This window comes from Brachionichthys hirsutus, unplaced genomic scaffold, assembly GCF_040956055.1.
Source record: "Brachionichthys hirsutus isolate HB-005 unplaced genomic scaffold, CSIRO-AGI_Bhir_v1 contig_1421, whole genome shotgun sequence".
Taxonomy (NCBI): Eukaryota; Metazoa; Chordata; class Actinopteri; order Lophiiformes; family Brachionichthyidae; genus Brachionichthys; species Brachionichthys hirsutus.
Genome location: NW_027180334.1, coordinates 281868 through 308834, shown reverse-complemented (window position 1 = coordinate 308834; position 26967 = coordinate 281868). Strand labels below are relative to the sequence as shown.

At 39.4% G+C, this 26967-nt stretch overlaps 1 protein-coding gene across 1 annotated transcript in view; it reads left to right on the top strand.

Annotated features, from left to right (window-relative positions):
• LOC137913549 (cadherin-13-like) overlaps positions 1–26967 on the top strand; it is a 126559-nt gene that overhangs the window by 32695 nt on the left and 66897 nt on the right. The window contains exon 7 of the mRNA XM_068757193.1: positions 8781–8925. Coding sequence (XP_068613294.1) covers positions 8781–8925 — 145 coding nt within the window. The remainder of the gene's footprint in view (positions 1–8780; positions 8926–26967) is intronic.

Sequence of the window (26967 nt, the reverse complement as noted above, 5' to 3'; positions counted from 1 at the left end):
AAGGAAGCGTTCACTGTGGAAAAAGACAGACGCTGTGATCAGCTGGCCCACAAGTTCATGAGGATTTAATGTCAAACATTATTTTCTTATTAAGATCAATTAGGCTGAAAATGAATGTTAATGAAATGGAAAATGGACAGAAAGGGAGAGAGGCAAAGAGGAGTGTGGGGCTTATCACTGTGATTATGACAAACCTGGGTCTGGTCGAGAGCGGCGGGTAACGGCTCTAATTGGCTCAGAACAAAAGAGGGACACAACATGAAGGGATAAATAACAGTCTTGTTTACACAAGGTGAGCATTGACCCTCAGTAATGCAGGCCATTGCAACAATAAGGAATGCTGGGTCCTTTCTACATGCTCATGTAGGAGATGCTGAAATTGTAGGTAGACAATTCACCCATTCTACAAATATTGCTGTGGTCTTTATTATTATTTATGAAGTTAAAGCTTTATTTCATTTTTTTTTCCTGACACAGGAAGCAGTTGTCAGATAATTATGAGTTGAGTTTATGGTTTTTTTTAAACCTCATTTTCAGTTAAGATTTTATTTAAAACTGCTCCTCTCGATGTTTGGTAACAGTCCAAGTTTTGCTTCTCCAGCTTGTGTGCCTTGTAGTTTTCATGCTTGTGAAGCTATTAAACAGTAGATTTAAAAGGCACCTCACCCTACTGCATATATTCTGTCAAACCACAGAACACAGTGGCAAAGGGGTCACTAAGAACCCAAAAGAACTCTACAAAAGCTGCCAGTCGACTGAGGAGGCATCAAACAGTGGCATCCTCAGATGTGACATATCATTCTCATGGAAATTACTTCTTATTCCAGCTCTCTTTGTAGTAACACCGATAGTGGTAGTTGTCGGAAGCCTTGACAATATAGGTGAGACAATCTGACAAAGTAAAAAAATGTATGAATTCATCGCAATGAATGCAATAATTTGACAGCCCTTATATATATACACACGCGGTGGCTGTATGAAAATGCAGCCACCGTGTATTCCTCATGTACAGTAGGTGTTCCTTCAAGAGCCTGGGGCCAATGACAGGTGAGGACTGTTGTCCAAATCCCACTCCTGTTTTCTGCTTGGCTGGACTGTAATTTCCTGGGCTTTGGAGAGAAGACATGCTGTCCTGCACACAAGAAAACATCCCTGATGTACACTTAGTCCTTGTATGTGGGCAAGAGATAAAGTACACACGCACACACACACACACTCAACATGGAAACGATTATCACAAGGTCCCTGAGCAAAAAACAATCCTTGAGCCACCATAATAGCTATTACCTTTAGGAAATACAACCGTAAAACTTTCATACTGCAAGGTCACACGCCATTGGTCGCAACTAATGATGGCTTTGGTTTATGATGTCATTTCACACTCACAATTTTACTCGTCAACTATGTTCACAACAGCTTTGCCATTTTGGGCTCCAAATTAACTTTTAGCTCTGACAATACATTTTAAAATGTAAACAATCTTCAAATAAATTGCACAACAAAATGAAACTTTCTTTGAAGCGCGCTATCACATTGTAGTGTAGAAAGATTTTTTTCCTGAATGTTCCGACATCTTTGTATGATGTCTAGCCTCTCCTTCAGGCCAGGATCATTCAACTCTTGGAGGTGGATGATATTCTGCCATACGCCTACATACTTTGAGATAACCTGATTAACCAGTCAATGCCCTGCCGCTTGACCTGAGGGCTCACTGCTGCCAATTCTGTCTGCCAGCTGAATATATAAATTTTTCCTCATTCCTCTGATGGAGTGTTTGTCAATCTTAAGGAACATGCACATGTGATTATGGCAAATATAGTATTTGGGCATTAAAATATAATTAAAAAGCATTAAATTGGACTTGCAGCTAGCTACATAAACCCTGGTTATGTTACTGTTAATTAAATGTATTTTAATTACACCCTTAATTAAATGTATTTAATTAACAGTAACAGTAACGAATGTATTGTTTATAGTCTAGAGTACATATAAACCTAAAAAACCAGAAAATACTGAAACCAACTGAATCACGTCATCTTGACCAGGCAACGCTGAATCCAGATGCATTGTGGGAAGTGTTTAAATCGAATTGCATTGCATCTGAGGTTTTAACAGATGTATCTTGATTGAATCCGATCGTGACAAGCGTATTAACACACAAATCGACTCGGACAGAGACCAGAGATTTCCGTCCCTATGACAAAGCTCCTAACTTAATATTTTGTTGTGTATTTGCAAAAAAGAAAGAGGCCAAATATGTATACAGGTTTTAACATGAGCTAATAACAGAGCTCAGTGGTCATTTTATATCTACTTTTTACACTTAATTCCAAACATGACATAATTTTAGTACTCACTATATTTTGAACAGACCCGTCAAACTTTTGATGCATTCATTTTTATATTAATCAAAATGAATCCTTACATTTGGGTGATTCTCATGAAATCAAGATTTAGGTGTCAAGCATAAGAATTTTTAACATGCCCTTGAATATTTTTTTTTGTACATATAAGATTATGGGGTGAACTAACTAAAAAGTATATTTTCAGAATTAAAAAAGAATATTGCCTATGTGTTTATCGACGTTTTTTAGATGAACCCCATAACAAATTATCATTACCGCAACTTAACATTACATGAAATATATGGTTAAAAATGATTATTTTTGGCCATTGTTACAGTAGACTCTTATTACTCATGCTAAAACCTATATATAACTCTGGAGAGATACATTTTAAAATGTTTTAATTTAATGTCATTTCCTATTAATTCTCATTACCAAAACATTTGTGAGGATTTACAATTTTGTTTATTTAATTACTTTTGTAAATGATAACATACACATTTTGTACAATGGGTCTGATACCCAACCATATTTGACACATTTAAACACATACCATTTTTAAATGAATGTTTATTTCAAAAACCCCACAAAAGCAAGATACCTCCCGTGTGTTGATGACTCCTGGCTTTGAGGATGTCACCTGATGAATCTTCAGCATCCCAGGAACAGTTTTTAGATCGGGGGGAATCAATTCACTGCTGGTATTTACCTCCTCTTCTGACACTTTAAACAGAGTCACTGATGAATTGTTCTTCAGTTGGTCATACAGACATCAGCATTTGGGATACTGGTCCCATACAACACTATTCTGTCTGCCAGATTTTTTAAAGCCCTGTGCTTTGCCTTTTCTTTTCACTTGATTCTTGCCTGCAACAAAATACCATACTTTAGTATAACATTCCATGAAAAAGATTGACACACAGAAAGATAAAAATAGATTGTTGAATAGAATGAGCAAGAGTTATAGCGCATTCCCTCCTTTATTGGTTTGTTTCTCATTACCGAAACATTGTATCTCTCCACCGCAACAGGCCCTCAACTGTTGCGGTGAATGATAATGGTGTTGCGGTGGATGATAATGGTGTTGCGGCCTCATTCAGCGCTGAGTGCACTTATCCAGGACACCTGAGTGGTCAAATATAAAGCATTACAATAGAAGTGGGAGAGACAGAAAGAGACACGGTTTTCCACTGGCCCTCCGGAACAGTCCCTTCAACACCAAACAAAAGGATATTGAATCATGCCTTAGAAGAGGAATGTGGCTATTTTGTTCTGTGATCTACCAGGGAGAGCCTTTGTGACTGTTTCAACACCTTTCAGAAGCAGGATTATTTTTTTATTTTTTTATCTTTCAACTGAATGAAAGACCTTTTCTATCATTTTCTATCTTCTCTATGCTTTTAACTTCCACAGTCCTTTTCACCTTCCATCTTTCATTTAATCCCCTCCCCCTCTCAAATGACCACCTATTTATATCTTCTTTGACATCCCAACGGTGTATTTCCTTTCCATGTAATGAGGAACATTTGTGATCAGCGACCCAGAGATACTGACAGAAATAAAAATCCACACACACAACACAACCCCATGAACCAAGAGCAATGTATTTATTTTTTGCTCCGAAATTGATTTGCTAATAGATTTGCTCTGATGGTTGGATGGTTTTCACGATTCCTCAAATTGTCATCAGTACATTTTGCAATATGGAAATCCATCTAATAGTTGATGTAGTTCAGTCTTGTCAAAAGAAGGTGCCGGAGACACCACCAGACCAATTTTGCCATCCTTTCACCTCAATCAGACCAAATAAGGGATTTTCAGGATAAACAATACTTGCTGATTGTGTGAGCGATGCTCGATCACAGGCCCGGAAAGGTCGAGAGCCCATTAGGAAGGTAGATCAATAGATAAATAATAACTGACATGAAGATGCGTCTTCGTAAGAGAGTATCTAAACACGACGCGACGGAAACTGATGTCTTCGATCTTCAGCGCTCTGAAGACCGGGTGGTGTTACGATGTTGCTTGTTTCAGTTCGTAACAGAACAGTTTCACATTTGATTGTGCATTTTGTCTGCATCTGACAGATTACAGTCCATCTAACATCATGTTAATAGCCAGAGTGAGCACATTAATAGTGATATTGTGATAATCATCACATTTGTCTTACGCCAACATCAGTAGAAAATAAGATCCCCATGTCCGAATGAGTTTCTCTAAGGGAGATATATTTTCAGCACTATTAAAATATATTTGAGGAAATAAGCACCACACCTTTGTGTGCTGCAGAATAACCTTGGTTTACAACCATAGCTACACCAGTGTACTGGCTGTGATTGCGACATCGAAGAATAACTGCGATTTTGTCACGTCTCTTTGATGTCTGTAGCTGTGACTTAAACACAGTGAGTTTCAAGGAAACACGTTAGATTTAATGTGCTTCCTTGAAACTCATTGTCATTTCCAATTGCATGTACTGTATTTCGTGAAGCCTATTTAGCATCTAATGGCCACTGACACTGCCAGCATCGCTTAACAAGGTCAGATTGTCAAAATGTACTAAGACGCAAGCCTTTGCCGCCTCTGGCACACCCTTAGGTTTCGCACTGATCTGACAAATCGATCTCATTTTGATGCACAGTATACAGCACTATACATGCATGTCAACTCTTACGGCACACCTGTCAGTCTCATGGGTTTCCTGCATTCGAAGATACCAGTTTTGAAGAGCTGCCCACATTGGGTAAAGATGATAGAAATATATTAGATATTTTCTCCATGAAGCTGAGCAGCAAGTCTCCTTTGGAGGTATCAAGAATTCACCTTGAATGTACTGAAGAGCACTTTTACTTGGGATCTTAACTCTTTGAGTGCCAGACTTTTTCAGCTCAGCTATATCCTGAGTGCCCCAGTTTTCGCTTATTTCGCCCAATTTTCCAAGATTGAATTCACCACACCAGTAAAGGGGGGGACTCCTTGAATGGTTCAGGAGGATCTACATGCTGGGTGAATCTGAAATGAGGGCAATGGCAATGGAGACACTTCCATATGCAAGACTGGGCCCCTTTTCTCTCCTTTCCCTGCGCTATTCTTATTCTTGTCTGTGTGTAAGGCTGCGATAAAGCCACCCCAGCTCAGCTACTTTTCCTTCTACTTTTGCCACCAAAAGCCAAGAGCCCAATTCAATTCACACCTCCACCTTCAATGCATCCCTGCACTATAATCAACCTAGCTTCTCATTTCAGCACAAACACACAGGCAGAAAGTTATATGCATCCTTGGAGGAGAGGAGAGGAGAGGAGAGGGAAGGCAATCTTTGCTTCTGACATAAATGAAAACAATGGACAATAATCAGGAATGCCATTGTTATTCATCCTTGTACAGTTAGGTTACATTTACACACGTTCACAAATAAATACTAAACACAAAAATAATATTTTGCCAATATCAAGTTATGAAAAAAATACAAATAAATCCACTCAAGCGACCTTGACACAGAAGAAAACATGGCAGGGAGGAAAGCGAGAGAGAAAGCTAAACTGCACTGAGGCTTTTACATTCACAGACACGATGGCTTGTAGTCACAGGCCTGCACTATAAAGATGTGGTGAGGTCAGCCAATAAGCATGGAGCTAAAACCGTTTACGGTATCCCTTGTGAATGACTGCCACTGATCTGGTGCGAGCTTGAGCCATCTTCTCCAATCCTCGCTGCCCTTAATGAACAATTTCCCCCCCAATTGAAACCAATGCCACAAGGAAGTTCATTTTCAATTTAACAAAATATTTTGCCACTACTGCGATAGAAGCAACATAATCCCCATTTCCCCTAACAGGCGAGTGTTGAGCCGTGTAAGGAATGCAATGTCTCCGGTCTGACTCAGACTACCCCCAGTAATTGACCACTAGCGCGCACACACACACACACACACACACAGTCAACATAACTTGTGCATCAATGAGGACTTATAAACGTTTCTACTGTACATATTTTCAATATTTCTTATTGAGTTTGTGGTTCCTTCCCTTGGTAAACTTTGCATTTTCCATCCTAAGGAGCTGACAGCTCCCAAGTGACTGATGGTGATGTGAAGAGTAAATGCAGTATAGGTCTTAGAAACCCTGATTCCACATATTTCAATGCTAAGCGATGGTACCTTCATATATATCCTGATAAAAAAAAGTGTAATCAGCCTTTTATGTTGCTCTTGCGCAGACACAATTATACGTATATATTATGTGCAGTCATTTATTAAGAAAAAAATATATAAGAGGAAAAGTGAGGATTTGGATGAGGATCTAAGGAATGAGGGCCAGTGCGGAATCTTTTTTATTCAAGTACAAATAGGTCTATAAAGAAAAACATCACCTGGGGGCTCACTGCTTTTAGCAAATTCTATTTGATATATTAGAATTTATTGCTTCAAAGGCAGCTGTTTAATCACATTCAGACTCTCTCACATAAAACATTTAAGGTAAGAAAAAACTTTCTTTGTGAACAAAGGTATGAAATGTGTATAGTAGCTATTTATCATTATTATTTTTATAGAAATGCATTTTGGCTCAGTTACCGCAAAAATAACGAGCTACAGCAGAATAGCAAGGATTATAGTCTTATATGCAAGGAGGGAGAAAACCAAAGAAAAAAGAACTCAATCCCCTGCTCTCTCACATACTTCTGATTGCCATATTCAGAAAGAGAGCAGACTAAAGAGCCACTAAATGTATTAAACTGGCTGCCTTTGTGTTAAATATCACACTCTTCTCTTTGTTATGATATGATCTATGTTTAGATTATGTTTTCATCTGCCTGCAAATATCTTATTGCTGTGTTGTAGGGGCAAATCCCCCATTCAAATGAAGTGACACGACACCCCTCCCAGCTTCTGTTCTCATTACTACTCAGACATGCTGAGAAGTAAAAGTCGACTCTATGCATGTATTAATGTTTGTGTGAGTGTAAGTCATGCATATACAGTATATGATTGTTGGCATTGGACAGTAATTCCTCCGCCATGCAGTTCCTTGCAGGCTTGTTTCAGCCTAATAGTATGCCCCTCAGATTGTGTGTATGTGTGTGTGTGTGTGTGTGTGTGTGTGTGTGTGTGTGCATGCGTGCTTGCGTGCAAGCAAGTCATTGAATTGGATGAACAAAAACATGGCGGGTTGAAAACACCATTAGTTGAGAGTCAGCTATTCTACAGGATTAAGACTATGAGGGAAATGGTCCTGCTCACAAAAAGCCTCCCCTGATATATTCTTAAGGAAGGAGAGAAAGGAAGGGGAGGATGAGATGAAAAATGAAACCATTAGGCTTCTAACACCTAAAACACTTAGTTCAGCTGCATGCGCATATTTGCCTCTATTATAATATATACTCCAGGCTCCGTAGTGATGGATGGATAGGAGGACAAAGCAAGTAGAAGACAGGAGGGGAGTGAAATAAAGGGAGCGGAGCAGGATGACCCCTGTGATGAGAACTCTTGGGTTGTTACGCATTACAGATGAAGGAGGAAGCTGTCTTCCTCTGATAAATCTCTGCAGCCATGTTCCGTCATGAATGAAGGAAGTCAATTGGTCTCTTTTGCCACAGATTAAGCCTGACGTGTCTTTAGATACATGTTTATGGGATGCAGATCGCTGACCTCATGAGGATGGCATCATACGCGGATAAGTGTTCTAGTCGCAAGTTCCAATGCTGGGACTACTATTGTAGCATTTAGCATTAAGCGCTGTCACTAGCCAACCCGGTGTAGGACAATAGAAGACTGAAGATTCTCAGTCATCTTGGTCATGGTAGATTTCTGTATTGAAAAAGGTCACCTATACTTGTAGGAAAAGCTTCTTTAGTTCTGAATGGCTGGTGGGGGGTGTTCCATTTATTTACCATTCAGAACCCTCTTGGATGAGAGTCCAATGTCCAGTTGATTTTTTTTTTTTTCAACACAGTGATCTTGAGAGTGAGGAGAAGTTAGAAAGAACATGCTATTTGGAAACAAGATATTTTGATATTTGTTGATCTTTATTGTCAGTTACATGAACAATATGTCAGGGTTTTCTTGCATCTTGAGGAAAGATTAAATGTAAATAGTGTATATATACAAAACAAAAAATAAATTTCAATGAAAATCTCATCATTGTAATTCAAGGACATTGTTCCACAATGGCAAACAAAGATAGACTAATTGCAACTATATTATCCGTTTTATGACAAATGGTAAAATGAAGCATTGTTGCCAGTGCTAGAGAAAGGGGTGACGCATTGTGATGGTGTTTGTGGAGAGGATGAATCATCTGTCTCTTGCAGCGAGATGCAGAATACTACAGGATTCAAATCAGCCACCGACCGTTTTACGAAGATTACAATACACATAAGCTTCCCCCCAGAACAACATTCTCACTATAAAACTATTCCTCTCTCTTTTCATCTGCACAGCTGGAGGTTTCAACCACAGACTTCGCTGGAAACCTTGTGGAAGGACCGGCAATATTAGTGATCATTGTCATCGACCAAAATGACAACCGACCAATCTTCAAAGAGACGCGTTACAGAGGAGAGGTGCTTGAAGGATCCCCTACAGGTAGGTGGACATTGTTATATTGAAGGACCCCAAAAAGACCTGAGACATTATTGGATTTATGATATCACAGCAACATTACACACTGTGATTGCTACACTTGAGACGTCTTCTGATCTGAGGGCTTGGTTCAGTTGAGTTGGGGCTGGTGTCTGCATCCATTTCCTGACCTCCAGCCTCACAGAGAGCCTCATTGACTCTTTTACCTTATGTCTCTATAATGTGTTTTTTCCAATGAAGTGAAGGTTTAACACTAACATTATGTTCAGTTTTTCTTTATTTGCTCTCAAAAATTCTCAAGTTAAGTCTGTGAAATTCTGTCATTTCCTTATTGGTTTCAGATCAAATGCTGTGATGGTATGGCAGACAGTAATAATCAATCATATCTGCCCTCTTTATCCCATATAGATTTTGAATGGGAGCTGGCATGAACAATCTTTTTTTTTAAATGGGATTGTCCAAATTTTTCCACGTAGAAAATGTCACATCATCAGAACATGATGCTATACTCACTCTGGCAGTAAATGCCCTCGTATCATAAATACCTCTAAGACGTTTTTACTTTTCTTCTCTCCTCTCTGCACCAATCCCTGATGTGATATATAGAGTTATAGTGTAAGAGACGAGTTACTGTACACAAGACAATGCAGAGTAGCACCAAATATTCACTTCCCCTCTTCTGTGTGTAACAGCTAAATAAGATTTGTAGGAGTTTTGAAGAAATTGGAAAGCAAAATACCATTAATAATCCGGACTGTTTTTTGGCAGTCATCTGATAATGACATTCAATGTGCGCTGACAGATTGTTCCTTCCTGGATCTTAGTCAGGGACTCTCTTCTCCCTTTATCCCCATCTCATCTATTGTTCAAGTGTTTTAAAATCAATCATTTTGAGGCCAAGCTGGCAGAGCCTATGAGGAGACTCCTCACCTGGCTTCTGCTAATCTTAACAAAACAACTTGGGTGCCTTTTGTCAATTTGTCTCAAGAGCTTCTCCTTTGGTTCTTTGAGCTATAGACCGTTTCCACCTTTTATTTTCTGATGTCAGTTGTTCCGTCACTGGGTGAAATATAAATAAAGGCTGCTTTAAATGTACTTTGTTTCTATTTTGAGATGTTCTACTTTGCTAACCTATTGGCATATTTATGCAAGATGAGTGTATGTGTGTGTGTGCACGTGTGTGTGCTTGTGTGTCCTGACTAGTCACTGTTTAAATCAGGAATGAAGTCCTGTTTTCTGACACCAAGCTGAGGTGCGAACGTTGATCATCAACCGCACCAGATGATGACATGAGATGTGTAGTGGTGTCATATCCATAGTGTGCGGCTTTGAAGTCTCCAATTCTGTTTGCTTGTCAAGACTTGATGGTTTCCAATAGCTTTTAATCTGGGTTTACATTTCTGCAGCTACTGGAGATGATGTGCATGTGTTGAATTCAACTTCTAATAAAATAGGAGAGCGCATATCACTAGAGCAGCCGCTTACTGCTGCTAAGTGTACCTGCCATTCTTGGTCAGCTTAGTTAACAGATAAACCTGAGTCATACTATTACATTTTCCTGTGCTAAAGAGCTATTGGGATGAGACGGCATGGATAAATGCTGCAAAATATATACAAAACCTTTACTAAAGGTCACAACAAGCTTCTCACATTCCCATGATTAAGTCATATTTGATTGATTTAAAATACAAATTATTCCATATTGAACCTTTTTATGCTGAGGCTTTGACCTGACAATGACAGTTTAAAACAAGACGTTTTAGTAGAAAAGTTACCACCCCACTGTAATTCTGAATACCCCACGTTCCCACCTGTCACAAATGCACCTTGTGACACCGATGTTGAAATTAGCAGCAATCAGCTGCTTCACCGCACGCGTCCCTGATTTCACCTGGAACTATGCTCTACTGATTCACTGAAAGCCGATCACGCTGCGGTTGTAAAGATTGTTCGTCGAACACAGATCCCACTCATAGCTGATTAAAAGAAAAAAGGAAAGCACAGATAACAAAACAAAGATGTCAAACGTAAGCCTAGATGCAGAATATTCTGTGATGGTTCACGTTATTTGTTCTTATGTCATCAGCCCAAATGTTAATGTGTTATAGTAGACATACTATAATATAATATAATAATGCATTTTATTTATATAGCGCTTTTCTGGAAACTCAAAGATGCTTTACAGTGTACTATACATGTACTATATACATAGGATGGCCTTTACCTTTGCACTGAGTGCCACTAATTCCTTCAAGACTCACTTTGTAGTCATTGGGGCCACATCAAGGGAACGGTAACGTCACTGAGAGTCGCGCACACTGTTGAAGGATTCACATAGAGGAGATCGTTTGATCTAATCTTTATGGCACAAATGGCATGCTGTTTGGAAACTACTGTGTTAAGATTGTCATGTTTTTCCTCAATTTATGCTTTTCCTTTCTCTCCATGCAAACAAGTTAAATCCAGCATCTAGGTGATCTGTCTTGTGTAATTGGACATGATGGGGTATAAATGAAGATATTACTCATAGTCGAGTCTCCGTTTGTGTTCCAAACTAATTTGTGTTTATATCAAAGGTAATTAAGGGCTGTGTTCCTTCTGTGAAGGGAGAGAGCGATGGATCCGGTCTGTTGCTTTGCTCTGCTCTTTCACACACACACACACACACACACACACAGACTGGAGAGGACAAATGCAGCTTAGGTCTCGACTAAACTTCAGTCCTCCATCATATCGCATGTTGATGGGTTATTTTCAAAGTGGATCCCCCCCCCCCCCCCCCCCCCCCCCGTGCCATAGGCAAGTCAGTGAGGTGTTTTCAAGGTGCCAAATTGCAGGCTCACTGAATTGGAACAAAGCCAACATTATTGTTGCTAGTTACACCCGAAGAAGTTTTACCATCTGCCACCTAATCTGAACAGAGCACAGGAATAAACATCAGTCATTCATGACAGAAATTCCAGTCAATTTCTTCTGATACATATTCTGCTCCTTCTTCCGCAGTCACATTCACATTCACCCAAATGTCATCACCAAAATTTGAACAAAATTATGATTTGTTGCCCACATCCAGTAGCTGTCCTGCATGAACGTACAGTGTAGGCTGAACAGCCTGAACTGTCCTGTATCCTGTTCCTCTTTTGTTACCCCTAAATCTCAAAGTCCGTGCTTAATCTATTGCTGCAGTGTCACAACTGTCACATGCAGTGCTAAGCACAGCCCTGGCACTTCCAGTGTTCCAGTGAAAAACCCTCATCCATAATAAAGCAAGGACAATGTCACTGCTAGTGGAGATGCCTCTGATAAGTTTGAGAAAAGCTGGTGGAAAAAAGTCAAAGCAGGGAGTTGCCAAAACTGGTCAATATGTCACAGAAAGCAATTTGACCTCTGCAATCTTGCTCTTAAACTGACATGTAATTTTATGGCATCATTAATTCTGTTCATGTCATTATAGAGTTTGTCTCGCCTTTTGCCTTGTTTTTTTTATCTCCCGTCCTTTGTGAGTTGGAGAACAGTCTGTCCAACACCCTTGTGCCTGATCTCCTGTCCCACATTGCTTCATTATCAGCTTGTCAGAGTGTCAAAGTCTGGCAAATTAATGTCCAAGCTATCCACTGAGACTGCCGCCCAATTAACTCTGGGGCATTGTTGTGGTAGGATAAATGAGTTTTTATCCCTCTGCGCTTATGATGCATATGTACATGATGCCATATAAAATAACAAGCCCACGTGAGCAGCATGTACTTTCCTCTAATTACTTGGTGACTCATCCTCAGTGTCAGTGTCTAGTATGATATTAGATTTTATGCCATGAGACATTTTCCATTTAATAATTGTGTGCTGATTGATAAGTCATTTAAACTGTCTAAATGAGAATTGTGAAGCATATTGATAGAATCTGATCAAAGTGTTAACGGCCAGTGGCTTGAGATGCATGCCGTCGAGACGACGCTCATTTATATGTGTCTGCTCTGTTTGCAACAGTAAAGCTACCATTGATTTTCCTGAGCCTTCCTAACTGAGCTATCTTCTTTTGAATTACCATAGGGAGCAATATGCATTACACCAGCGAGACAAAAAATTGCATTCTAAATGGGCTTTATTTTCAACAGTGATTTGATCTGAATACATGTGAATATGGCTTTATTTGAATATATTTCAGTGGTTTGGCGTAAATGATTTTTCTCCCTTGGGGACCTTCTGTGGCTCCCTGCACTGTTCCAAAGTGAAATGGCATCAACATCCATCTCTCTTTCAGCTTTCTGCTGCTGCTCCCCCCCCCCCCCTCCCTTTCGCTCCCTCCTCTACTTCTCATAAGTGTTATGGTGATGAGAATTTATTCCTAATTTCAAAGAGACTTGCCCAAAAGCGGAATGTGGAGCCTCAAAAGTATAGTTGCACAAGGGTGAATAGGGGATTGGGAATTCAAGGTGTGACAATGGCTCGACTCTTGGCTTCCCTGGTGGCGGTTCCGGTGCTTGAATGCTGCTAATCTATTAAAGAGTTTCTATTCTCCTTTGCTCCTGCACCAAGTCCCACATCAACTCGGGCTTGATTATCTGTCCCTCTCGCCAGTTCGGCTGGGAACTGCTCCTCACACACACACACGAAGTCCAACCATACAAACCAATCTCTCCCCATCGCCACGTTTTCTCTCCTCTTGCTGACATGAAAAGACAACTGTTGCCCCATTCAGAACCCTCATTGCACCGCAGGATCTCCAATTTAGATTATCTCTCTTCTTTGTTTCACAAGACTGGTCCCAACGATCGCAGCCCCTCTCAGCCCACCAGGAACCAGTTCCTGAAAACTACACTTTAAAGGGTTTCCAAGAAGTGACATTTTAAACTTGCTGGTGAATTATGAGATGCACAGTTTCCTTATTTCATGGACAATGCCTCTTGGAATTCAATGTGGAGTTAATGTGAGGTTTAACCAGATGACTGGATATTTACTGTTCATTTTTCAGTACAAGCTTACCTTTTGATTTCTTTTAGAGTTGGTTGCTAGTTTGCCACCTTGGTCCAGACGTTATCTTAACAGCCGTGAGTAGGGCGATATGAAGTTTTGACTTGGTAACTGGTAACTTCATCTAGTGCTAGCAACAGATGCAGGTTTTCAATTGTCTTATCACTATTTTATGTATTGATGTAAAATTCACGGCTCCCCAATGACAGATATTGATTTTGGTTGTCTCTGACATTTACTGTAGTGGAACCAGCCTGTTCACATTTGAACACATTGAATAAGTTCCACCAAAGTTTCAGTCATTCTCCTCCTTCAGTATGAATCGCGATCACTTTTATCCTCATTATCAGAGTTTGACAAAAAATGGGTGTTGCTCCACAGAAATTATTCATTTTTGGCCAAAATTATTGTCACTGTTGCACACCAGGAGCAGATTATCGATTATAGTTAATTTCAAAAGCCAAAAACAAATGCATGGTAGTGTAATTTCTGCAGTGGTGGTTTGTGCAGTTAATGATTCAGTTACGATGACAGTATTACCGGTACATATAATGTTACATTTGTAGTAGTCAAAAAGAATTACAAGTGACTTTCAGATGAACAAACTCCTAAATGAACCAGAAATTAAATGGCGGTGTTTGAACTGGGGGGGGGGGTCTTTTTCACAAACATCATTCATTCCTGGTTTATTTCATGTACGATGACATTTCAGTTCTTTCATTAAAACATAGATCTCTGCCGGCACGGCATCCTGAAGGGAATTCTTGGTGCATCTTGCGCCGTTTGAGTGACGCCGTTCCCGACGCGGTCACTGAGAATCTCCTCTGACCAGCCACGCTGCCCGCTCTATCTCTCTCATCTCTCCGTTTTCTGAACGACGACAAGCAGCTTGATTTCTGGGCTTCAGCACTGAGTAGTAGCAGATCAGCTGAAGGCAAAAACTCTTTGATTGAGTATTGATCTGGGATTGTCACACAAGCAGAGATGACAAAGGTCACACATGAGAACGATGCAGCAGCCTGCCGTGCATTTTCTGCTGTAATCACGTCTGCAGGGGCGAAGAGACGTATCCATCAGTCGTGACTGATCTCGGCATCATTGTGGCAAGGTGTGATTATATGGTCAACATCAAATAAACACCGTCAGTAGCAGCAGGAATGAAATTGTCAAATACACGATATCATCTAGCGCTGCTTATCCCCTTTAGACAAAATACATTTTGTTCCGTATAACATGTTATTACTGAGTGATGAGCGCATGGAATGAAATCAATAGGAATGAGACGCTGTGACTGACAAGTGCTGGTAAAGGCTGCGGCGAGCAGAGGGCTGGCTGTGTTGATAAGAGACCTGAGATGGGTGTAGCCCTATGAGGCAACGGCGAGATGGATTTTGGCATGTTTTTCTTATACTCATTTATTTTTATTTTCATTGTGACAGCTTGAAAAATGGTTTAGCGACGAAACTAAAACATATAGCGCTTGACAAAAATAGGATGCTGTCAGAGTCATATTTCCCTGAAGCTTATAAAAATTGCTTTTCCTGCATTCATTAATCAAGAAATGCACTGGTTTGTTTAGTCCCATGAGGAAAGACCATGCAGTATTTATGTTCTAGAGACACACAGCAGAGACACACTCTAATTGCCACCATGAATGCTGTTGTGGTTGTGAGTACAAGAGGAAATTTTGGTCTGTGAATCAATTCCTGGAAGACTTCAGTAGTAATTGGTCAAAGCAGCTACTTCATTGAATCCAGCTAAATCATTCACTCATGAATATTGGCAGGCAAAGATCATCAATGTTATATATGGTGATTTAAAAAAATATATATTTTCATTTTAACAATGGGTTTTATGAAACCCTTAACAATGCCGTCATTCCAAATTCATGCATTTTGTATTTAAAGCTGAATTCCCTGTGCACTTGCACAATGAACTAAACTTTTTGAAAATGTTATTTCCATAAGTAACACAGTCAAATAAAAGTGATATATTATTAATGTGGGGTAGAATATGCATATTTAATCTAATGTATCATAGTTGAATTTGCTGCAGAAAATACTTGGAGAAATAGAGTGCTGCAATAAATAACCACCGGACAATAGCTCTCCAAATGTTAGATGTAGTTTTCTTTGCTATTTATTTATTTATTCATTCAGTGCGGAACCATAGAATAAGATTTTAACCAACCAACTATTACGGCTCGAGTCATAGAAAGGTCTTCGTCCCTCTGTTTTTTGATTAGGTATAGATATTGGTCCAGACTAAAATAACTGAAATTTGGACGGACAGTCAGGAGTTCTTATACGGTAGCTATAAATCATATTGGTAGCTGTCATTATTAGTGCTAACATTTTAAACTAAGATGTGATTCATAGTTAATGGCAATGAGGCTGGTGTCATTATTCACGTGCAATGGATCTTATCCATCATCTGTTTTTCTTGTCATATAAAGCACTGAAATGGTGTAGAATTATTCTGAGCATTTATTCTACACTACACCCTTAACTTTTCTGGCTTTTCCTAATAAGCACACCTTAATTGTGTTCACAGTTCTTGTTGAGCTTGCTTTTCTGCCCCCCCCCCCCCACACACACACACACACACATGCTCACAGACATAAAATATGTCAGCAACTTTAGACCTGACATCCCGTGCAGTCCATTAGTATTTATAATGCTGACACAGAAATGACTTCTAGACACCTTTAGCAAAATTTGAGCGGAAAGTTGAAGAGTAGGAAGTTCATTTCCAGCACACACGCACATACGTGCACACACAGACGCACACACCAGTGATAAAGTAGCAAGATACTTTAAAAAATAATTATAGCTGTGTAAAAACAAATCACTGTTATACAAACTACTACAGAGCAGGTTTGTTTAATTATTTATTTTGTTATATTCTACTTTTGTGTTCATTTATTAAAATTTTAGTTTTATTAATCAATCATTTCATTGCCAGAAAATGCACTATGCGATTGCTGTGCACATGATAATAACACATTGATTGATTGATTGATTGATTGATTGATTGACATGAGATCTAAAATCCAGCAGTCAGTAAAGTTGCACAGGCCGCAGTTTGCAAGCGGTATGAAAGACAATGTTGACTTGCCATGTATTTGGTTCATGTATGTTTCTCTCTGTCTTGAGAGGTGAAGTCTTTTTGGCTGTGATATTGTTGCCCCACTTATCCAGCTCTTGACGGGCCTCCTCGGAGAAGTGCATTACACTGAGTTGCCTCATTCACTTTCATCTCCACAGAGGAACGATGACAACAATGTAAAATGACTTCAAACCTGTAATGAAGGTTTGAATAATATACCAATGACTGTGAATGGGTGAGAGGCGGGGTAAAGGCTGGACAAGCCGCCAGGGCCTCACACACACACACACACTCATAGACAATTCAGTGTAACGAATTCACCGAACTGTTTTTGGTGGGGGGGAGAGAACATTTTTGGTGGCAGTGTCTGTGTGATTATAACAAAGGTTCCTTTTCTTAGAAATGCTTTGTATTGCAACAGTTGAAAACATTTTGTGACAACAAAAACATTGTGGGTAATGTTAACAAAAACACAAACGTTAATCGTTTGACCTCTGATTTCTTGAATTGAAGTCAGGCTCGCTACTTGTCTATCCACCATGCCCAAGTTCCATTCTGACTAATCCGCCGCAGTGTTTTGTGCACTGGGCAATAAGAGGAGCGGGAGGATTAAACTCAGTGTGTTCACTGAGGATGAAGCGATAGTTGGGCAAGCACCTGTGAGCAGTAGGCAGCTGGTCTGAATATGGAAGTTATCATTTTTATAAAACTGCATTTCTTGCATCCAACTTTAACATAACCAGCGTGAAACTGTTTTGTGATTGCTGCCATTAATACTCAACAACTCACACTGAGCGCACCAGTCTAGCAGAACAAAATCTAATTCACACATCCAGTGTTTCAAAAATACACCTTGTGAAAAACGCTTTGATGATAATGCAGTTTAATATCACAATTAGGGTGATAGTCATTGCGGCCTCATCTATACATGCTGTAATGACATCTAATTGCTGGACACTGATCTGAAGTGTGTAGTTTTACAGATAATGTTCTTCCATAGATCTGCAATACCCAAATTCTATTGTGTTTGAACTCTTGCAGATTGCATAAAAATAAGGAGCTGTAACTAGGACTTGCCTAAAGGGCACACTTCTTCCTGCGCTGGCATGGAATAGTTGTTTGGGATATTCAAAAGTGATGCAATGTGAATATTGCTTTTTGTGCATCTTGTGGTGGAATTATTACACCAGGTCAAACTGAAAAGGCCAATGCATTAGTAAACAACAGCTGGCTTATGCAGCAAAGGCAGAGCAACATGTTCCTCTCTGTGGGAGTGCCTTGCTTTATTGTATTTGACATGTAGGTCTTGCATTCACTTGTCTGCGTGCCCTGCTTTGCTCCATTATTTTTCCTTGGTGCCCAATCAGCCTATGCACAACCATCTCAAGCAGAACAGACAAGTTCGTTTCACCATTCCTACAATGAGGCTGGAGCTGTCCTTGATGCTGAATCTGTAGCTGTCCTTGGTGCTGAGGCTGGAACTGTCCTTGGTGCTGAATCTGTAGCTGTCCTTGGTGCTGAGGCCGGAACTGTCCTTGGTGCTGAATCTGTAGCTGTCCTTGGTGCTGAGGCTGGAGCTCTCCTTGGTGCTGAGGCTGGAGCTGTCCTTGGTGCTGAGGCCGGAGCTGTCCTTGGTTCTGCGGCTGGAGCTCTCCTTGGTGCTGAATCTGGAGCTGTCCTTGGTTCTGAGGATGGCGCTGGCCTTGGTGCTGAATCTGGAGCTGTCCAATGCAGGGCGAGTCATCCAAAGTTATCACTGTAATGTTATTTTAATGGCACACATAGTAACCCAATACAACAGAATGCTGAAAATAGCAAAGCTTTTGTCTTATTCTATGAAGTGCTCTACTTATGTATAAGTATAAAAACACTTTCTCCCATTTGTCTACCACCTCATCACAGCCACTGTCAGGCCACCAACACTCTGTGCAGCAACATTCTCACTGAAGTATGTGAACAATCATTATAGCCCTCTAATCCATGACAAACATAGAGCAGGGGAGGACTAGTTATCTGTGTCTCCAGCCTGCAGCTGAGGCAAGTTCATGAAAGAATAAAAATGACAAATTGATCCAAGTATTCAGAGCACAGCGAAGCAAATGCCAAATAAGAAATACATTGCATATAAATCACTTCATCAGGTCTTTTTTTTAATACCATTGGTCGTGTTGTTTCGGGGTATCAATCAGGAACGCTGCTTAAAGGAAGGCGTGTTCAACCCCTGCATTTTTGACTAGTGATTCCTATCACTATAACCTATTTGCTGTGTGTCTCACGCTGGCTTGCTGGAGGAAGTTTGTGTTTTGTCTGTGAAAGTTTTATTCTTTTATGCCTTCATTTTGTTTGTTTCTGCCCTTAAAAATTTCTTCTCCTTTTGTGCGAACCTATTGGCTGGGTGGAACTCTGTTGCAGTTTTTCATTTACTTTTAATGCATACTAATATATTTGAGGACAGTAAGATTCATGTCGAGCTGTAATGGAGATACAAATCAGTTGCTGAGTTGTACATATTATACAACTCAGCACAGCTTTATGATGATTGGACAGTTTTATCCCGAGCAGGAAGTGCATTTGGGGTGAAAAACAACACTGTGGGTGGGAGCACACACACACACACACATACACTTGTCTCTTTCTTCTCCTTCTGAATATGTCATCTTTCAAACTGGATGGTTGGCCTTATGTCAGCACTCATCTATTGGTTTCATTCTCTTCCTCGTCCCCATCATCTCCCACAGAGATGCAATAAAGTTTGGCGATTCAACTGACAATAACAGATCCATCCATTATGTGTGCTCTCGCTCCTCTTAGATCGATTGCAATGGAATTTGATTCAGACATGTCATCCTTCAAGATGAACTTCCTGACTTTCCATATTGCACCATCATCAAACTGTAGGTTTGCTGTTTTTTTTGTGTTTGTTTGTTTTTTGCTGATCAGAAAATGTTGACATGGCAACATCTTAAATCTGTTTCTGTGAATAAGCTAACATTAAACCTGTTCAACATCAACATGTTAGCATAAAGACCTACCAGCAGGACTAGTTAGAAGAGCTGCTGGCTCTTAACTTTACTTTGCTGTAAATATAAAAAGGAATTTACAAATAAATGAATGAATAAATTAAGGCAGTAACGTGTATGTTTTAAACTTTCAGGTCTTGCTTCTGTCTGACTGATTTTGATGTTCTAATCCTGGGACAAAAAAGGGATACTATCAAATATTTTCAGGCATTAACCCTTTTAATTAAAAGTGTTCAAAATTAGTCAGAAATGTTTTTTTTTTTTTTTGCATTATCACAGAGCCAGCATTTAAAATCAAAATAAATCCGAAATCCTAAAATCAAATAAAAATCCCTCAACTTGTCTGTGACTGGCTTTAATACTCCTTTCGTCTTTTGTCTCATCCCGCTGTACAGTAGCTGCCTGCTCTGCACTGATTGCCTCCCTTTCCTTGCGTGCGATCAGATGAATGCCCACTAATAGGTTTTTAGTTTTAGTCACTGAGCCCTGGTACAGAATTAGAGCAATTTTTGAGGGTAATTAATTGAAGTATCTTTTGTCTTGATTTAGTAAGTGGAGTTGTTAGCTGAAACCTCAATGGCAGAGGAGAAGAGAGATTATGGGTTGGAGAATCACAGAGCCCAGCTGAGTTCGCTTTTAGAATTGCATGGGAAGCTATCATCTCTTGGACGTTGCTGTTAATCTCACACATTCAGAGAAGATGTTCCGTTATTTGGTGATACAGTTTATCTGGTGATGTGATCCACTTCAGTTTCTCTGATATCCCAACCAACACAGACCAACATCTACAGTTCGAGTCCACGCTCTGCAACACTCAGTAGGAGCCATCAAGACCCTACCCCATCACGCATTAATGTACCCTCAACTGCACAGGGGAAGGAGAAGGAACACATACAGAACCCACTGCAAGAATGTGGATACCCCACCTGGGCTTTTGTTAAATACACCAGAAAACCCAAAACAGACCCAAGGAGAGGGAAGGCAAACGGAAAGACATCCCATATTTGGCAAGGTTTTTTGGAGAAACTGAATCGGAGGTTTAATAAAAACTCGACATCCTTTTACGCATTAAGAGGAAGGTTGGGTTCGGCCTGAGAAAAATACACCAATAAACTACCTGGGTGGTGTAGCACATGCAGTTCCTTGCAATGCTCCACAAGCGGATGGCACAACACAGGAGATCAGACACCTCAGGGCAGGACTCAGCAGTCCAGCCGCACCTGAGGGCCAAGGGCCATTCTTTTGAGGATAACAATCTACACATCTTGGAGAGATGAGTTAAAGAAGACATGTATGTCAAACTGGAGTGGCCATCCCTAAATAGAGGAGGTGACCTTTGCCATCAGCTGCCCTCCAGGTATTATCCCTACCCAGGCGCTCCTGGGTAGTAAATTATTAACTTCCATATTCAAATGAATAAATCTAATCATTTACGTTTTATCTGTTTTTATCTACAGTATTTGGGATACTGTATGTGTTCATGTAATGTAACTTTTGGATATGATTCCTGATCAGAAAGTAGAAAGTAGTTGACATGACACAGTGATGTGAAAGTATCATTAAGTGGCTGACAAATGTCCTTAAAGTTAATTACAAAATATTCAATTTGAGCACTGTTTCCTTTTAATCGCCACATTAAAAAAATATTCCTTTCTAAAATATGAAGAAACATTTCAATAAATAATTGACATTTCATCAACTCTACTTAATCATTGTGCACGTACGTCTGTTTTGTTTAACCTGCCTTTTGCTATTTGGCTTACTTTATGCATTAACTCCTGTGTGAGAGATTGTGCTCTCTAATTCAAATCTCTCCCCAGGGTCTTGCATTTTAACGAGTATCTTGAGGCTTTGGTTCATTTTCCTGAGTCACGTCAAGATTAATCTCACCTTGTGATTCAAACTCCTTTCAAACTAAGTTCAAAACATTCAGACAGATTGCAACGGCGGCACCAACACAATCGATGTGTTGTTAGATGAAATAGCAAATATCTATGTTTTCCTTGCTTCTCAGTGCATGTTGGACAAGCAGGTGTAGAAAATGGACAAAATGGAGATGACTGCCAATAAGATTGTTGAAATCTTTTTTATATGGCTGCCCACTCATTGTCTTGAGCCTGCTATTCCCCAACCTTCTAACAATGGTATCTGTTGTTTTTCTTAACTGTCACAATAGGAACATCCTCTGCTCTTCTAGATTCCCCCCGGTCTTTGTGGTGACTCTATTTATGGACCCATCCATGTTTCCCTGCATGGATAAGTGTTGATCAACCTTAGAGAGAGATGGAATGTGTTGACTAATTGGGAACCAATATATATATAGTATATATATATATATATGTTTAATTTTGGTTAAAAAAACAACAAATGGTTGTTTTGTCAGAACAGGAATAATTACTAATTTGAAAATGCCATGTAGCATTAGATCCACACGGCAATGATACTTTATTCACCAGTGATTGGATCATGCATCGTGGCTGCTGACATTTTTACACAACAATATATCCAGTATGTCACCTTAATAATTTGTATTTGACCTTTGTAATGTGTGCAGCGGCATTAAACCATTTCTGTCCATTAAATTTATTCCAATAAAAATAATACATGGAGATATCTGGAGTTTATGTTTAGTTAATCCTTATATAATATTAAAAAAAAAAAATCGAATTTAATTCTTCAAACATGAACATTTTAAGCACAGGTTTTTAAACGACTATCAGACTCATGAATACTTCTCTGGAATAGAGCCACCAGTGGTTGATTGTTCATCTTGATTGCATTCTTATTTACACATTATCGCCTCACTTTTCATCTTTCAAATTGCTAAATAAAAACAGTTTTATTTTCAATTATCAAGTTATGCTTTGATTTAATTACTCAGCCCTGATTTCCATTATTTATACTGGAGTTATTTGCCATTTTTTTCCGTTCATTAGCTTGTGTGTTATTTGTATTCTCATTAACCTGTTATTTATAATTACACAAATGTGTAATTAGTATCCTGTAATGAAAGCAATAACTGTCCTTCTGTCATCTCTGTCAATCAGTGACTTGTTCCTTGGCATCAGGATGACCACCAGCACAAATGTATGTTTTTAAAAAATGTTTATATAGCATCCAAATTTTCATGGATGTTTTATGTAACCTTTCAATATTAATTTTGTCTGACTTGTAATAAGATGCTGAATGTCTGTGTGTTGCTCATCCATCTCTGTGGATTGCATTGGTTTGCATCCAGTATAAATTATCTAGCTTTTACCAAAGAACTGGCTGAGGTAGAATGGAGAAACCACATTGCTTGACAAGCACAGGAAAATTGTATGTCAAAACCCCAGAGCATCATCATATTCCATGTTATTTTTCAATAATAAGAAATATTATAACCGTGTTGCACAAAAATGACTTTCCGAAAGGCCTCAATGTTTGTTTATTTATTTATGTATTTTTAATTGGACAACAGGCACTCTTTCATTGCGATGTAAATCTACGTGATTTATTACCATGCATAAATGAATATAAAATAAAAGATAGAATGTCTGCAGAATAATGATTTCAATGTTTCAGACCGGCCAGCACCCAAACAAGGAGCTCAGGTAACAGGAGGCAGGCTGAATATTCCTTCAATATAATATGTCATACAAATCGGACTTGTTACTTAATACTAATGGACACATCTGTATGTATTTGCAGCCTGACAGAAAACAAATTTTAGACATGCATAAATTATTATACAAAGAAATAAAACCATAGAAGTACATTATTCTTCTATATATGTCCTTTGGAATAGTTGGGACATTATTTAATCAATACATCTGATGATAATCTGCTGGTTTTATTTATCGAAGCCTTAGGTAAACCTACTTCACCTGAAATGATTACTTATTTGTGTATTTCTCTGACTGAAAACGCCACCACGGCGTTGAATAAGATTTGCTGCTCTTTAGCTGATTGTCGTGAGCTGCTGCTCAAGGAGCTCAAAGTTTAAGCAGAAATGTGTGTTAAATAATTTTGCTGGTCTGGGTGTGCTGAAGAATGTATTATGTGATATGTAGTAATATGACTAATATAGTAGTGTAAGTATTCATGTCTAGATTTTAAAAAATCAAATTTGAAGCAAAGGAATAAAAACATCCTTAAATTAATATTTAAAGACTGGTTGTGCGGTTTCATCAAAATTTGCTGGCAAAATACTTACAAAAAAAAAGACTAAGACGCGAATACAGACATTGATCATTCAAAATGACTTTGACTACAAATTAGTTCAATGATGAACTCGCCATTTAAATGAAATCCCAATTGACATATTGAGTTTTATTTAGCACCTGTAATTTACTGAAAGAAAATCTTTATTTGAGTTAAAAGTTAAAATTCTGACACAATGTGCAATTCAGTGGTGCAGTGACCAGAACCCTATCAACAACCCAAAATATCCTCTCTCTCTCTCTCTCTCTCTCTCTTGTTCTGCATCTTGCTCCACATGAAAAGTGTTTTGTCAGTCACCGCTGAATACCTCGACCTAATTTGCATAACGTGATTAATCTTTGAACTTTATGTGACCTTGTTCACACCTGACAATAGAGCGGCTCCGTCTCTGCTCCTTTCAGTCGTGTCAGTCTTTTCTCTATGGTGTCGGTGTTCTCTTGCTCCACCTTGGCTTTTCGCACTGTGTGAATTCTCTGGCGGCGCCTAGTGATCTGCCATCCCCCACTAATTTCCCTTGGTGTTTGAGAAAGGCATGAGGAGTTAGCTGTAAGCAACAGCTCCGTGTCCCATCAGCCTTGTTGGATGACATCAATCCACAATGTGTTCATCTGTGAGTGTGTGTGTGTGTGCTTCCTTTTACGGTGTCAATCTCTGCATCATTTCACGTGGGAATTTGTGGTTACACATCAAATTCCTGCCTGGTTGCTTCTCTATTTTTTGTTTGGACTGAGCAACCACACAGATGCAACGCATTGCAAAATAAATTAATTGACGTGCTACACCCAGTATTTACACAGTCGCTATCGTCTCTGTTTACTGTAGATCTTTTTCCATCCAGTTGGAGCTGTTGTCATCCAGCAGAAAATTTAAATGGGGCCCAAGTGATTGCGGGTGGAATGGCTGCCCTGTGCTTTCACATTTATCCTGCCGTACCCCATGGAATATAGCTCAGATTGATTGGGCTGTAGCTCCATGCCAGAGGATGAAACTGATAAAAGAGGGCAACATATCTTCAGCAAGGCCGCCCACGTTATCACATTATGATTAAACACAACAGACGTTGGTTGTTAGAGTTGTCCCATTACAGAATGCTGATTGATGCTAATGCTGCAATGTTTTCTATAGTGAGGAAGGCTTGCTGCTTAGATGATACTCATTTACCAGTGGAATTACGGTATCTGATGTGGACAATGAGGCCTGCTTAGGGAGGGTCACACTGGCTCTGATGTCATATAAAACGTGTAATGTGATTGCGTTGCATTTGAGAGCCCTCACTTTGCGGCAGCATGAGAACATAATTTACTGAGATCTGTTCAAGATAACCATTTTAGTCATAGTTTTTAAGCACTCTAATTTGCTGTTGGTTAGTGTGCAAAATTGTGTGTGTGTGTGTGTGTGTGTGTGTGTGTGTGTGTGTCACATTCATGCGGACTCGTCTTTAACAGTGTGGCTTTCGAGGTGTGAAGTGGAACAGACTTTGGGTAATGAAGGAGATGGGACTGTGTAATTATTCTGCAGAGGAAGGATTACTGGTCTACTTAACCATTAATGGTTCACCTTGAAGTGCAAATGGAAAGGGGATAAAACCGACGCCTCTCTGCCCCTCATTAACTTCAACTGGACTGAAGAAGTTTGCTACTAAGCCACGATTTCTTAACGTGGAAATATTTTTCCAGTCGCCCCCCCACTTTATTTGAGTAATTTGGCTAATGTCCTGTGGCAAAGTATTAAGAAGTATGAAAACAGATCAATGTTTATGAGCTACGATATGCAGTGTTGCTATTTTATGTTTAGTTCAGAATGTTGGTTGATTAAGAACCTCCGGCTGCTTTATCGAATCAACATCTGTGGCATTAATCATTTCAGAAAAGATTTTGTTTTATCTCAGGTAATGGAGGTTTTATTTTAAAAAAAAGAAACTGCTTTGCTTGATTGCATTTTTCAGAAGCAAATCCCGAATCACTTCATCATCCACAACAAATAGTTGTCTCTTATGAGACATATTGATGCCAATGAAATTCACAGAACCTTTTCTGCTTAGTCTGAATAATGATTTGTATGAGAAACCCCACGACTTAAAGTAAAAGCTTTAAAGCTCAGCTTTATTGAAGTATATTTCTGAACATTATACGCAACGCCCTGTCAGAATTTAGTCTAACATAATTCCAAAGACTGAGTCAGATATCTTATTAAGCAGATGTTAATTTAAAAAGAAATATCTGACTACAAGCAGTTTGTCTCTGTGTGTGTGTACGCATGCACGCATAGAATTGCATTTTCATGCATTTGCATGTACATTTCTGTGTGGATTAGGTTGCCTCCTGCTAAATCTGGGTGAGTCTATTTTACCAAAGAGGCAGAGATTGAGAGTTAAGGATGTGTCAAGGATTGCCTCCTAGTTTAGCTCAGCTGCAGGGGCAGGATTTCCATTTTTGTTCCCATTACCTAAAATGCACCCTGCTGTTAGAGCTGACCCCAGGGAGAAAACATATTAATATCAAAGGATAACTTTTTGAGGGACTATCTGAGGATCTTCAACTATTTTCTTTGTGCGCACCTGCTGCCATGATTGCTTTCATTTTAGCTTTCTAAGCACGCTGTGATACTGACGAAGCATCATGTTGATGACAAAGTGGACGCGCTTGCATGAATTTGTATTCCAGCAATTATGTTGATTTCCAGATCAACATGTATCTGTCTCCTTTCATTTCGGTTTTCATTTCATTCAGTCTTAATTCAGAGGCTG